Genomic DNA, 15,000 nt, shown 5'->3' with positions numbered 1-15,000 from the left:
TAAGCGAGGCGGTGTACCTGAGAACTAGGTGAAGGGGGGAGGAGGAAGAGGAGGAGGAGGAGGAGGAGGAGGAGGAGGAGGAGGAGGAGGACCAGCAGGTTGTATTGAGGGAGATAAGCTTAAGTCAATGAGTCTGGGAGATGAGATAGTGGGAAGATTAACCATTGGGGGAGGAGGAAGAGGAGAAGAAGGGAGGGAGGAGGGAGGAGAGGAGAAGGAGATTTGATGTAGCTAATGAAGGAAGGGGAGGAGGAATAGGAGGAGGAAGTTATGTATGTAAAGGGAGACAAGTGAATGGAGACAAGGAGGAGGAGGAGCAGGAAGAGATGAAATTGTTATTGAGAAGTGGAGATGAGTGAAGGAAAGATGAGTGGAGGAAAGTAAATAACGCGGAGGGAGATGAGTGAGAGAACATTAGTAATTGGAGGAGGAGGAGGAGGAGGTGAAATCGTTAGTGAGAGATGTAGATGAGTAGACCAATAATACGAAAAGAGATGAGTGAAAGATGGAGGAGGAGGAGAAGGAGGAAGAGATCTGATGAGTGGAGACAAAGTAGTGATAGAAAATGAAGGAGGAGAAGGAGGAGGGGGTGGAGAAAAGCCAGAAAGGTGGAGGAAGAAAGATGGATGGATTATGAAGGTTATCTGAGGGAAATTAGTCAAGAGAAGGAGGAGGAGGAGGAGGAGGAGGAGGAGGAGGAGGACGTGTGGAGGAGAGTTGTTAGATGGAGGAAAAAAGATAAGTGGAGACTAGTTAAGGGAAACTTGTGGGTAATGAGTGAAGGAGATTATGTAACGGAGATGAGTCTGAAGGGAAATACGTCAAGAGAGAGAGAGAGAGAGAGAGAGAGAGAGAGAGAGAGAGAGAGAGAGAGAGAGAGAGAGAGAGAGAGAGAGAGAACGTTTAAATAAATCTTAACAAATGGAAAGAGGGAAAAAATAAAGAAAAAGAGAAATTGAGAGAGAGAGAGAGAGAGAGAGAGAGAGAGAGAGAGAGAGAGAGAGAGAGAGAGAGAGAGAGAGAGAGAGAGAGAGAGAGAGAGAGAGAGATAGTTAATCATCGGTACAATGTATTGGAGACATTTCGATAACCCAAGTCTCTCTCTCTCTCTCTCTCTCTCTCTCTCTCTCTCTCTCTCTCTCTCTCTCTCTCTCTCTCTCTCTCTCTCTCTCTCTCCCATAAATCACGGCCACTGGTTTAATTGCTCCGTCTTGTCTCCTCTACTGGACGGAGGGATGGAGAGAAAGAGAAATGGAGGAAAGAAAACTCCTCCATTGTCCTTAAACGTTTCCTCCAATTGTCTAATATTCTTCCTCCAATCCTTTATTCCTCTCCTTTTGTCCCTCGTCCCATTTTATCTTTTTTTTCTTTCTTTCTTTCTTTCTTTCCGCCTTGCTTGCTTCATTTGTTCGTTCGTCTGCTTGCTTCCTTCTTTTCATGTTTTATTTTTTTTATTTTTTTCCTTTCTTTTATCTCTCTTGGTTTGTTTTGTTTTGTTCTCTAGCTTGCTTTGATGTTTTTGTGTTGTGTGTACGTAGGTGCTTCTGTTTTGTCCGTCTGTTTGTGTGTCTTTCCGTATGTCAGTTTGTTTGTGTGTTTGTTTGTTTGGTTTAGTTTGTTGCACTGTTTATTTGTCTTTTTTTTTTTAATCTTTGTTTGTCTGTCTGTCTGTATGTCAGTTTGTTTGTTTGTCTGTCTGTTTTTTTTATGTTTATTTTTTTTTGTTTGTTTGTCTTTGTTTTATCTGTTTATTTGTCTGTTTTAGTTTCTTACACTGTTTATCTGTCTCTCTGTTTTCTATTTGTTTTTATTCATTTGTTCTCTCTGTTTGTGTTTGTCTGTCTATCTGCCTGTGAGTGTACGTGCCTGTTTGTCTGTCTGTCTGTCTGTCTGTCTGTCTGTCTGTCTGTCTGTCTGTCTCTTTCTATTCTTTGCCTGTCAATCTACCTTTATTTGCCTACCTATCTTTTTGTCTGCATTTGTCTGTTTGTCCGTCTGTCTATCTATCTGTCTGTGTGTCTCTCTTCCTTTCTCGGTATCTATATTATTGGTTTCTATTTATTGTTTTATTTTTTACCAGTCTATTCCATGTATTTATTTACCCACTCTCTCTCTCTCTCTCTCTCTCTCTCTCTCTCTCTCTCTCTCTCTCTCTCTCTCTCTCTCTCTCTCTCTCTCTCTCTCTCTCTCTCTCTCTCTCTCTCTCTCTCTCTGTAGTAGCTGTGTGTGTAGGACTGTATGCACATATTTTTAATTAATGACAGTAATAAAAGCCGTGAACTACATCATTATGATACACATGCCCTGTTTGATCTTTGCTAGAGAGAGAGAGAGAGAGAGAGAGAGAGAGAGAGGTAGTGGTGATGGTGGTGGCATTGGTGGTGGTGGTGTGGTAGTGGTGGTGGTGGTGGTGGTGGTGGTAGTGGTGGTGGTGGTGGTGGTTCTTTTGCTTCGTCAAATGTAAGAATATCACGAAAGGTTTGTTGGGACTGACTCTCCCTTATTTATTTAGTTATTTAGTTATTTAGTTATTTATTTCTGGTTTTCCTCTCGGTTACTGTCGTGCGATTGTTTGCTGGGAGATTGAATTGTGGCGAGCCGCGGGATGCTGGATAAATATTTGACCGACTGACTGTGAGGAGAGAGAGAGAGAGAGAGAGAGAGAGAGAGAGAGAGAGAGAGAGAGAGAGAGAGAGAGAGAGAGAGAGAGAGAGAGAGAATCAGAAATGGATACAGACAGAAAGATAAAGGATATATATCGCTTCCTCTTCCTCGTCCTCTTCCTCCTCTTCCTCCTCCTCATCCTCATCCTCATCCTGAAAGAGAACGGGCCATTGGGAATAGGAAAGGTTAGATAATGTGACTCAGAGAAATGGGAAGGAATGGAGGCACTTAGAGGAAAGGGCAGAATACAATTTAGAGGAATTTAGACCTGAGTAATTGCCGGGAAGGAAGTGAGAAGGGATGGGCTGTGGAGTTACATATAAAAGAGGTTCGCATCCAACAAAAGGGGAGGAATGAAGACTAAGAATATGGGTTATGTAAGGCAGAATAGGACTGTAATATTGCTAAAAAAAAAATACTGAAAACAAAGAATATGGGGCTATGGTGTTACTTGTAAAGAAGAAAGTGCCATACTTATCAAAAAGCGAGGAATGGGGGACTAAGGAGATGGGCAATTTAATGCGGAATAGAGCTGCAATATTCCTAAGAAAGGACTGAAAAGCAATAAAAAGAATCGGGCCATGGGGTTACTTGTAGAGAAAAGACCGGAATGGGAACAAAGAATATGGGGATTGTAGAGTAAAATAGAGCCGAAGTATTGCTGGGAAAGGACTGAAAAGACTGGAAAGAATGGGGCTTTAATGGGCTGTGCAAAGGAGAGACTGTCAGACTTTATAAGAGAAGGATAGAGGACTCGAAATATGGGGAATTTGGGAAGAATGGAAGTAATGGACCCTGGGAAATGGGAAGACGGGAAAGGAACGTGGCTACATATAGGCTAATGGGGCTGTTGGAAGAGGAGAGCTTGTGTTGCTAAATAAATGGGAAAGAATGGGAAGTTACGGAAGGAAGAAATAGGGAATTTTAGGAGGATATGTGGAATATTTAGGAGAATATGTGGAAAGGAGATGGGGGACTGGGAAGAAGAGATGGGAAATGATAGGAAAGAAGAGATGGGGAAGAATTTGAGAAGATGGTGATTAGGGAAGGAAGGGAATTGGAAAGTAGAAGATGGGTTATTAGGGAAAGAGAGAATGATGAAAAAGAGAAAGGAAGGAATTTAAAAATGGAGAATATGGGGAATATGAAAAGGAAGAAAGTTGGGAAGAAGGAAATGAAGAATTTGACAAAGAAGAGATGGAGAATAGGAGAGAGAGAGAGAGAGAGAGAGAGAGAGAGAGAGAGAGAGAGAGAGAGAGAGAGAGAGAGAGAGAGAGAGAGAGAGAGAGAGAGAGAGATGGGAAGGTGAAAAAAGATATGGAGTGAAAAAGGAATAGGAAATTAGAAAAGAGTTGGTAATTTAGAAAGAAAGAACTGCTGAAGGAAGAGATGGAGAATATGGGAAGAAGATAAGAAATTAGGAAGGAGGAGATAAGGAATCTGAGAAAAGGAAAATAATTAGGAAGAAAGGGAACAGAAGAAGGAAGAAATGGGAATGTAAGATTGGAATACAGGAATATGAGGAATTTGGGGAAGGAGTGGGAAGGTGCAGTGGCGGCGATCAGTAGCGAAGGAAGGAAGGAACAGTGAAGGAAGAGTGAAGGAACAGAATCAGCCTTGCCTTGCCTTGACCGAACAATGCGTGGTGGTGGAGGTGGTGGAGGTGGTGGTGGAGAGTTTATGGTGACGGGACTATTGGCGGTGATGGTGATGGTGGTGGTGGTGGAGGAGGAGGAGGAGGAGGAAGAGGGAAGAGGTGATACCTTTTCTTTATCTGTCTTTCTATCTGTCTGTATCTCTAATTCGACATCCGTCTCTCTCTCTCTCTCTCTCTCTCTCTCTCTCTCTCTCTCTCTCTCTCTCTCTCTCTCTCTCTCTCTCTCTCTCTCTCTCTCTCTCTCTCTCTCTCTCTCTCTCTCTCTCTCATAATAAGGTGTCAGAAGAAAGACAAATCGTAGACAAAAAAGAGGAAAGAAAGAAAATTTAGAGGAAAAATTTCTTGACCAGTACTGAGAGAGAGAGAGAGAGAGAGAGAGAGAGAGAGAGAGAGAGAGAGAGAGAGAGAGAGAGAGAGAGAGAGAGAGAAACTGTACCTACACAACTACACCACAGGACATGGCTACACACACACACACACACACACACACACACACACACACACACACACACACACACACACACACACACACACACACATCACCCCCACCACCACCACCACCACCACCACAACAACAACAACAACAACAACAACAACAACAACAACAACAACAACAGTCATACAAGCAACACAAACACCACTCCCCCCCCCCACAAAAAAAAAAAACGAAAGAAAAAAAAATCCCTTAAACATCGTGAACCGTGACATCATCCTCACGCATCTTCCTCCTCCTCTTCTTGACTCTCTCCCAGGAAAACTTTCATCATCACGTTCAGAAATACGACACAGGGAGACTTTTTCTTATAGCCGCCGCTGCTCCGCCAAGATACGAGAGTTGAGGAGTTCCCGGGCAGGGCGACAGTTATGCAGCCAGTCGCGTGTATCTGAGCGGGGAATAAACACACTAAGGGGCCGCGACTCTTGTCAGTTCCAAGGCACGCAGCAATGTGTGAGAGAGAGAGAGAGAGAGAGAGAGAGAGAGAGAGAGAGAGAGAGAGAGAGAGAGAGAGAGAGAGAGAGAGAGAGAGACCAACGTGTGCGGGAACGTGGTGCGTGAATGAAGAGTTTCCAAGTTGAGCAGGATGAGAAGAGAGACAAGATGAAAAAGACGTGAAAAAAAAGAGGAAATAAGATGAAAAGGAAGAAAGACAAGATGGAAAGGGAAAAAAAAGTTAAAATGTCGAGGTGAGAAGAAGTAAGAAAAAGGAAAAGGAGTAAAAGGAAAAAGGAAATAAAGTGAAATGGAAAAAGTAGAAAGGAGGTTTAAAGTAGACAGGAAAAAGTAGAGGAAAAAGTAGAAAAAGTAGAAAGGAGGACGAGGAAACGAGCAGAAAGAAAAGATGAAGAAGAAGAAAGTCAAAATAAAGAGAGAAGATAGAAGAGGAGTAGAAAGAGAAAAGGAAAGTGAATTATTTGCAAACTAAGGAGGAGGAAGAGGAAAATGAGGAAAAAGATCAAGATGGAAAAATAAAAAGATAAAATAGATATCGGATAAAGACATAATAAGATGAAGTGAGAAATAGAAAAGGAGTGATAGAATAAAAGAAAGCCAAAACGAAGAAAGAAATAGGAAGACAAGGAGAAAAAGAAAGTCAAGATGAAAAGGAAAAAAAGAGAGAAGGTGTAGAAGGAGAGGAAAACTAAGTCAGAAAGAAGACAAGAGGAAGACTAAAGAAAGAAGTACAAAACCAACAAAAATTAAAAAAAAAATGTAGATAAAAGGAAAAACAAGAAAAATGAAGAGATTGAGGAGGAGAAAAAAGGACAAAAGGATGAGAGGAGGAAGAAAAGCAAAATTAGGAAGATAAAAAGAAAGACAAAACAAGGAAAGAAAAACTAAAAGACAGGTAGTAGAAGAAAAGTTAAAGAAGAAGGAAAGAAGAGAAGACAATAAGGAAACAAATAAAGACACTGCGATGAGAGAAGAATGAAGACAAAATAAACAAAGACGGAAAAGAAGAAAATGACAAAAGGAAATAACAGACAAAGGAAAGAGGAAAAGGAAAAGGAAGAGGGAAACGAGGAGACAAAAGAGAAAGACAGGAGGACGAAAAGAAAAGAAAAAAACAGATGCCAAGACGAGAAGAGAAGAATAGGAAAGAGGACAAGGCGAAAAGAGAGAGAGAAAAAAAAAGGAAACGATCTGGCAGAGGAAGAGAAGAAAAGAAAAGAAAATAACGGTACAAGACAGAATAGAAAGACGAAGAATAGAAAGACGAATAGGAGGAGACGACGCAAGGAGAAAAGAAAGAACGAGAAGGAAAGAAAGAAAAAGAAAGAAAAAGAAAACTGAACAGAACGGAAAGGAAGAGGAGTAAAAGGAAGAGAAGACACCAGAAGGAGGAGGAGGAAAGAAAGAAAGAAAGAAAGAAAGAAAGAAAGAAGGAAAGAAAGAAAAAGAAACCCTGCGCAAGACGGAATAGGAAGAGAAATAGAAGAAAGAGAAGGTGCAAGAAGAAGAAGGAAGAGAAAAAGAAGAAAGAGAAAGAAAGAAAGAAACGAAAAGATATCAAAACGAAAAGAGAAAGACAAGACGAGAAAATATAACGAAGACAGGGCGGGAGAAGGAGCAGCAGCAGGAGGAGGAGGAAGAGGAGGAGAAGGAGGAGGAGGAGGAAGAGGAGAGGAAGAGGAAGGCAGGCAGACAACTTACAGCTTCATCGATGCTAAAAGTCTGACATCACTGCATACTTTACTCCACTTGCCTCCTCCTCCTCCTCCTCCTCCTCCTCCTCCTCCTCCTCCTCCTCCTCCTCCTCTACAACCAGAGGAAGATGCGGTATTGAAAAGAATTTTAACTGAAGAAAAGGTGAAGGGCAAAGGAAAAAGAACAACACAAATGAACACAAATGAAGAACTAACAAAAGCAGACTTCTTGGCTCTTGAGAGAGAGAGAGAGAGAGAGAGAGAGAGAGAGAGAGAGAGAGAGAGAGAGAGAGAGAGAGAGAGAGAGAAGCACAGGAAGAGACGGAAACATACGGAGACAAACGGAGAGAGAGAGAGAGAGAGAGAGAGAGAGAGAGAGAGAGAGAGAGAGAGAGAGAGAGAGAGAGAGAGAGCACAGGAAGAGACGGAAACATACGGAGACAGAGAGAGAGAGAGAGAGAGTGGGGGGGGGCACAGGAAGAGACGGAAACATACGGAGACAAACGAAGAGAAAGAGAGAGAGAGAGAGAGAGAGAGAGAGAGAGAGAGAGAGAGAGAGAGAGAGAGAGAGAGAGAGAGAGCTAGGATGCGGTAGACAGACAGACAGACAGACGCACCATATTGGAATCCGAACTCTTCACAGCAGGACTCACCACTACCACCACCGCCACCACCAACCACTACCACCACCACCACCACCTCAGAATAGCAGCGCCCCTCACTTCCACTCTCTAGGCCCATCAGTATTCTTGTTTTTTTCCGCCACTCTCTTCCAATAAGTGAACAGATCGATGCCTAATACTACAGGTGATTGTGGTAATGCTTAAAGAGTCTCGTGATAATCTCTGTGTTTGGTCGTTTGTGTATTAGTGACAATATTAGTGATTTTTTTTATTTTTTTTATTTCCATGCGTGAAAAGATAAATTTCTTGTACGTATATTTGCCGGTGAATGCGAGTACGATAATGATAATCTGTATAGTTAGTTTCTCGTTGGTTTTGTATGCTTATGGTGTTGATACTCTCTTTCTCATTTGATTAGTATACACGATCTAGGAAGATGACTCTGGTTTTGCATACGAGAGAGAGAGAGAGAGAGAGAGAGAGAGAGAGAGAGAGAGAGAGAGAGAGAGAGAGAGAGAGAGAGAGAGAGAATTCTTAATTATTTTTATATAGTTATGTATGCTTCGTTGCATCCATGTGCTAATGATAACGATTCTTTTTCACTTCATTAACATTCACGATCTTTCTGTAAATATCTCTGTAATGTACGTAGTGGCGGATATGATAACACATGATTATTGTATATGGTTTCCTGCTTTTATGTATTAAGGACTCATTTTTTTCATTTTATTTGATAAATAATAAATAACTCTTAACAAATGATAAATAACTCTCATAATTTACTAAGTGGTAGAAATAACAGCACTTAATTATTATGTATGGTTCCTCGGTTTTGTGTATTAAGGACTCGTATATATGTTTTTTTATTTATTTGATAAACACAACTGCACGCATTAATAGATTTCAAACGTTCCATTACTACTTTTCATCAGTTTTTTTTTTCTTTGTTTTGCCATTTGATTTTTCCTTCGTGACTTCCACCACATAAAACTCGAGGGAAAGACACACTAGTTAACTTCGTGTTTTTTTTTTTTTTTTCTCTGTGATGCCATTTGATATTTTCTTCGTGATTTTTACCATAACCTTTCATAAGACTCGAGGGAAAGACGCACTAGTTAACTTCTCTCTGTTTTTTTCTTTTTTTGTTGCCGTTTAATATTTCGTTCGCGACTTCCACCTCACCGTTTCGTAAGACTCAAGGGAAAGACACACTAGTTAACTTTTCTCTGTTGCCATTTAATATTTCATTCGTGACTTCCACCACAACATTACAAAAAAAAAAAAAAACTCGAGAGAAAACACACTAGTTAACTTCTGTGTTTTTTTTTTTTTTCTGTATTGCCATTTTGTATTTCCTTCGTGACTTCCACCACAACCTTTCATAAGACTGGAGAGAGAGAGAGAGAGAGAGAGAGAGAGAGAGAGAGAGAGAGAGAGAGAGAGAGAGAGAGAGAGAGAGAGAGAGAGAGAGAGAGAGACTAGTTAAGGAGGTGAATATTTTGCTCTCTCACAAGTACAGTTTTCCAAGACCAGTGAGATGATTAGACCGATTCTCATCTTGACTTTTTTTTTTTTTTCCGCATTGATCGCGTACCTTTTTTTCTGATCCAGTATAATTTTCCCTCGTGCTAAATTTCCCTGAACTTAACGTAACCAATATTGGAATTATTAATCACTGGAGAATTATTTCCAAAAGTGTTTTTATTCGGAAAACTCTGCCTTTGTTTCTACTCTTCTATTTGTTTTTTTTGTTTTTTTTTCTATTTCGTGTTTATGATTACTCTCTCTCTCTCTCTCTCTCTCTCTCTCTCTCTCTCTCTCTCTCTCTCTCTCTCTCTCTCTCTCTCTCTCTCTCTCTCTCTCTCTCTCTCTCTCTCTCTCTCTCTCTCTCTCTCTCTCTCTCTCTCTCTCTCTCAAGCAAACACACAGCTCCTACTCATTCATGCCTGCTTGTTTCTTTCGTTTTTTCCCTTATTTTCATATTCCCCCTTGCTTTCCTTTACTCTCCCTCCTCCTCCTCCTCCTCCTCCTCCTCCTCCTCCTCCTCCTCCTCCTCCTCCTCTCCCTTCACAAACATACACATGAGAACGTTCGGTGTTGTGCTTAATTAAATCCAGGTTGTGTTTGCCTTTAATCTACTGGTGTCTTTTCTCTCTCTCTCTCTCTCTCTCTCTCTCTCTCTCTCTCTCTCTCTCTCTCTCTCTCTCTCTCTCTCTCTCTCTCTCTCTCTCTCTCTCTCTCTCTCTCTCTCTCTTATTCTTTCGGCCTTTGTTTTCCTTTCCTGACTCCGGTTTTGCATACGAGAGAGAGAGAGAGAGAGAGAGAGAGAGAGAGAGAGAGAGAGAGAGAGAGAGAGAGAGAGAGAGAGAGAGAGAGAATGCTTGATTACTTCTCTTATCCTGCGTCTGTAAAATCTTGGCCTTCTAGAGAGAGAGAGAGAGAGAGAGAGAGAGAGAGAGAGAGAGAGAGAGAGAGAGAGAGAGAGAGAGAGAGAGAGTTGCTTGATTACTTCGCTTATACCGTGTTTGTAAAATATCGAGAACAAATACACTTGTGTGCGTAACCTTTGTGTGTGTGCGTTCGTGTGTGTGTGTGTGTGTGTGTGTGTGTGTGTGTGTGTGTGTGTGTGTGTGTTCGTCCGCCTGAGAGGAAATGTGCTAATTAAATTAAATGAGCGTCTTTGTCTTTATTGTTCTTGTTGTCTAATTAAAGGAAGGTTAATGTGAGATGGTTAATTATTATTATTATTATTATTATTATTATTATTATTATTATTATTATTATTATTATTATTATTATTATTATTGTTGTTTTTTGTTGATGTTGCTATTGTTGATCTTTGATTTATCATGTGGATTCTTCTTTCCTCCTCCTCCTCCTCATCCTCCTCCTCCTCCTCCTCCTCCTCCTCCTCCTCCTCCTCCTCCTCCTCCTCCTCCTCCTCCTCCTCCTCCTCCTCCTCCTCCTCCTCCTCCTCCTCCTCCTCCTCCTCTTCCTCCTCCTCCTTCTCGTTCTCAATATCCATGACAAGCAATAACACTTGACACGTTTTGAAGGAGCGACGTTTCAGTAACCACTCACACTCACTCACTCTCTCACTCACGCAGTCACCCACACACCCACATACACACCCACCTACTCACTCACCCATCTACTCACTCAGTCACTCACTCCCACTCGTCAACTCTCTCCCAACATCACCAGCACAGAATTATTCCCTTCCTCTCACTGCCTGCCGTGACACGAGAGGCATTCTTTAACTATTCCATCAGTACTCAGCTTAACCCCTCACTCTCACTCGTCTCGTCCCTTCGTCAGTATTGCGCTGATGTTGTCTTTTATTTCCTTTGTTTTAATCTGCAGCGCTTGTGAAAGTGTACTTCGTTTCAACCTACATACCCACTTGTCCCTTAACTTGACATATATATTCAGTTCATCTCAGTTAAATTAATACCACTGCTGCTTTTATTGTTGTTGTTTATGCTGCAGCTGCTGTTGTTACGTCTACTGCTATTACTATTACTGTTACTGCTATTACTACTGCTATTGCTACTGCATGCTAGGAAGTGTTGTAGTAATATTATAAGTGACAGTAGTAGTAGTAGTAGTAGTAGTAGTAGTAGTAGTAGTAGTAGTAGTAGTAATGGCGGAAACAACAACAACAATAACAACAACAAGACCAATAACAGTACCCACCACCACCACCACCACCACCACAAACACACCCACACACCCACACAAAGTCACCCATCACTGCACCAGCCGAACAGTTCACCAGGCATCGAGGAGAGGCAGGGAGAGGAGGAAAGAAGGAAAGAATACCGTTCTGTAGTTTGCACTGGTCAGGGAAGAACGTTTTTTGAAGCACCAGTAACGTTTCCCCCTTTGGTGCAAGAGACGTTTGTTATTGTTGTGACTTTGAACTGGCAGGACTGAGTGTGTGTGCGCGCGCGTTGTGTGTTTGTGTGTGTGTGTGTGTGTGTGTGTGAAGTGAGGTGAACTAAACAGTCTTAACTAAACGCTGGCTGTTGGTTTTGTTGCGTACTGTCTCTTGTTTATTCTGAGTAGTGGAAGGAAAGTGTGTGATGTTTATGTGTGTGTGTGTGTGTGTGTGTGTGTGTGTGTGTGTGTGTTTGTATGAGAGTTAGTAAGATTAATTGCATGAGTAATAGTAGTAGTAGTAGTAGTAGTAGTAGTAGTAGTAACAGCAATAGGATTAGTAGTAGTGGTAGAAACGGTAACAGAGAGAGAGAGAGAGAGAGAGAGAGAGAGAGAGAGAGAGAGAGAGATTAATTTTTTTGTGGAAACATTAACATTTCTATCATTAATAGTCTCTCTCTCTCTCTCTCTCTCTCTCTCTCTCTCTCTCTCTCTCTCTCTCTCTCTCTCTCTCTCTCTCTCTCTCTCTCTCTCTCTATCTATCTATCTATCTATCTATCTATCTATCTTTATCTCCCTCATGTGTGTTTATTAGAGAGAGAGAGAGAGAGAGAGAGAGAGAGAGAGAGAGAGAGAGAGAGAGAGAGAGAGAGAGAGAGAGAGAGAGAGATGCACCACACTATCTATTCTTCCCTTGACTAATCACATGAGCGGCCATTACCAAACCCTTCTCATTAGGAAAAGTTTCAATTAATTCCTGCCTTTCCGCCATATCTGTCTCCCTCCCTCTCCTCTCACCCCCTCCTCTCTCTTCCTCCCTCCCCCTCCTCCCTCTCCCTCTCTCTCTCTCTCTCTCTCTCTCTCTCTCTCTCTCTCTCTCTCTCTCTCTCTCTCTCTCTCTCTCTCTCTCTCTCTCTCTCTCTCTCTCTCTCTCTCTCTCTCTCTCTCTCTCTCTCTCTCTCTCTCTTCCCTCTGACCCCACACTCTCCCCACATTGTCCCCGATCCTCACCTCCTCTCCCTCCTCGCTCTCTCCTTCCTTCCTCGCTCCTTCCTCCCTCCCTCCCTCACCCTTTCCACCCGCCACCTCTCCAAACCTCACGCTCTCCTCTCTCCCAGCTTCCTTCCCTCCCCAGCCTCTTCCATCTCCCGCTCCCTCTTTCCCTTCCCCACCATGCTGTCCCGTTGTCCCCGCCCTCCCCAGCAAAGGTGTGTTCCTCCCGCTGATTACAAACTTTTCCTCTGTGGCCCAAAAGTTTCCCTGGTGACGTCACTCTTCTTGCTAAGTAGCCTCTACCATTCTCAATTTCACTCCTACTCACGCTGATTTTTTATTTTTTATTTTTTTCGTCTATCTTAATATTTTTTTTTCTGTTTTCATATCTGATCTGTCTCGTTGTCTCTATATTTATGTTTCTCCCTCTGCTTCAGTTTCTCTCTCTCTCTCTCTCTCTCTCTCTCTCTCTCTCTCTCTCTCTCTCTCTCTCTCTCTCTCTCTCTCTCTCTCTCTCTCTCTCTCTCTCTCTCTCTCTCTCTCCAAATCAGCAAGAGGCTTGTTAAGTATTTAAATTTCTTTTCCTGTTTGTATGTCTCTAAAAGATTTATTTTTGGCGTAATTCCTTCAACTGACACACACAGAGAGAGAGAGAGAGAGAGAGAGAGAGAGAGAGAGAGAGAGAGAGAGAGAGAGAGATCGCGGTCACCAAACTTCCTACTAATTATTATTGGAGACTTATTTTTTTTCCTCATTTTTGTTTTCGTTCCTATAATTTCTTTCCTCGTCTTAAAAACCCAATACTTCCTTTGTGGCATAATTATTTTCCCAGCACTGCATTGAGATATTGAATTCCTCTGTGTATTTGACAGTATTTGTTTAAGTATTTATTTATATATGTGTATGCATGTATGTATGTATGTATGTATGTATGTATGTATGTATGTATGTATACTACTACTACTACTGCTGTTACTACTACTGCTGCTGCTGCTGCTGCTGCTGCTGCTGCTACTACTACGTCTTCATGTTGTTGTTGTTGTTGTTGTTGTTGTTGTTGTTGTTGTTGTTCCTCCTTCTCCTCCTCCTCCTCCTCCTTCTCCTTCTCCTTCTACTTCTTTTTTGCCAGACTGACGTACAGTTAAGAGTGTATAACTTTCTATCAGTTTAACTGTCTACCTATCTATTTATCTATTTATCTATCTATATATCTATCTGTCTACCACACAACCTACCTACCAACATACTAGCGTACATATCTATCTATATGTCTATGTATCTATCTATCTATCTATCTACGTATCTATCTTATTCCTGCACGTATCTTTCCATATTCCCTTCCCTTTACTACTGGAAGCAATACTTAGATCAAGGAAGCGACCAACTTGGGATGAATGGAGAAAGTTAGTGATGTTTTCCTTTCATTGGATTTGTAATATTTGGTGGTGGGGACGAGGAGGAGGAGGAGGAGGAGGAGGAGGAGGAGGAGGAGCAGGAGGTGATGGTGGTGAGGGATGAAGAGAAGGACGAGAAATATCATTGTGCAAGAGGGGAAAGAGAGGGAGAAGGAGTAAGAAGAGGAGGAGAAGGAGGAGGAGGTGAAGAATGAAGAGAAGGAAAAGATGAACTGATTTGATGTTTGGTGATAATCGTAATAAAGATAAGAAGGAGGAATAAGAGGAGGAAGAGAAGATGGAAATGCAACCGAGAGAAAATGCTGGTGTATTCATAATGGTGATGAGGAGAGGAGAAAGGGCAAGAGGTAGAGGAGGAGGAATATGCATGTAAAAAAAATGGAAAAAGTAGATAAGGTTATGGTAAGTGACATCATTATTATTATTATTATTATTATTATTATTATTATTATTATTATTATTATTATTATTATTATTATTACTGGTGCTACCACCACCACCATAAGTTTTCAAGACTTTCTCCCTTGATAAAATAAAAAATATTATCGACCTGTCACTTGAACCGTAAACACTTCCATAAAAACCCATGTAGTGGAGGTGCTTTAAGAATATAAGTTTTTAAAAGTGTTTTTATGGCAGTAGTTACAGAAGAACAAGATGTTTACATAATCAACACGAGAAACGCTCTTGGGAACACGGCTAATCATCTCTGTGGCCTTTGAAAATAGTCTTGGTGAGAGAGCAAAGCGTTTCAGAATACGAGCCATGGGTCCATATTCCACACTGCACCTCCGCTACTTTCAAAGGGCTCTGGTTGAAGTTACACGGGATTTTAATAGTGTTTTTTTTACTGTTCTAATGAGATTAACAAAATTTCTACATTATTAACAGGAAAAACACTCTTGGAAACACGGCCAATCATATCTGTGGCCTTTATAAACAGTCGTGGTGGGAGAGCAAAACTTTTCATAATACGAGGCATTAACTAACGTGTCTTGTCTCTCCCACAGCATTCCCCGCCAAGCCCGGCCGGTGCCCCAAGCGAATGATGGACGCCTCGCTGTGTCCCGAGGGGCTGCAGGACCAGTGTGCCAGTGACGCAGACTGCTCGGGCAACGCTAAG

General features: G+C 41.7%; 1 protein-coding gene across 1 annotated transcript in view; it reads left to right on the top strand.

Annotated features, from left to right (window-relative positions):
• The window catches only part of LOC135113234 (uncharacterized), a 269,545-nt gene that overhangs the window by 141,453 nt on the left and 113,092 nt on the right, over window positions 1-15,000 (top strand). Inside the window, 1 exon segment of the mRNA XM_064028420.1 lies at window positions 14,888-15,000. This exon segment is cut by the window's right edge and continues 49 nt beyond it. Coding sequence (XP_063884490.1) covers window positions 14,888-15,000 — 113 coding nt within the window.

The sequence above is a fragment of the Scylla paramamosain genome, chromosome 25, assembly GCF_035594125.1.
Source record: "Scylla paramamosain isolate STU-SP2022 chromosome 25, ASM3559412v1, whole genome shotgun sequence".
Classification (NCBI taxonomy): Eukaryota; Metazoa; Arthropoda; class Malacostraca; order Decapoda; family Portunidae; genus Scylla; species Scylla paramamosain.
Note: the sequence above shows the minus strand (reverse complement) of the source record. Positions and strands in the feature narration are given on the sequence as shown.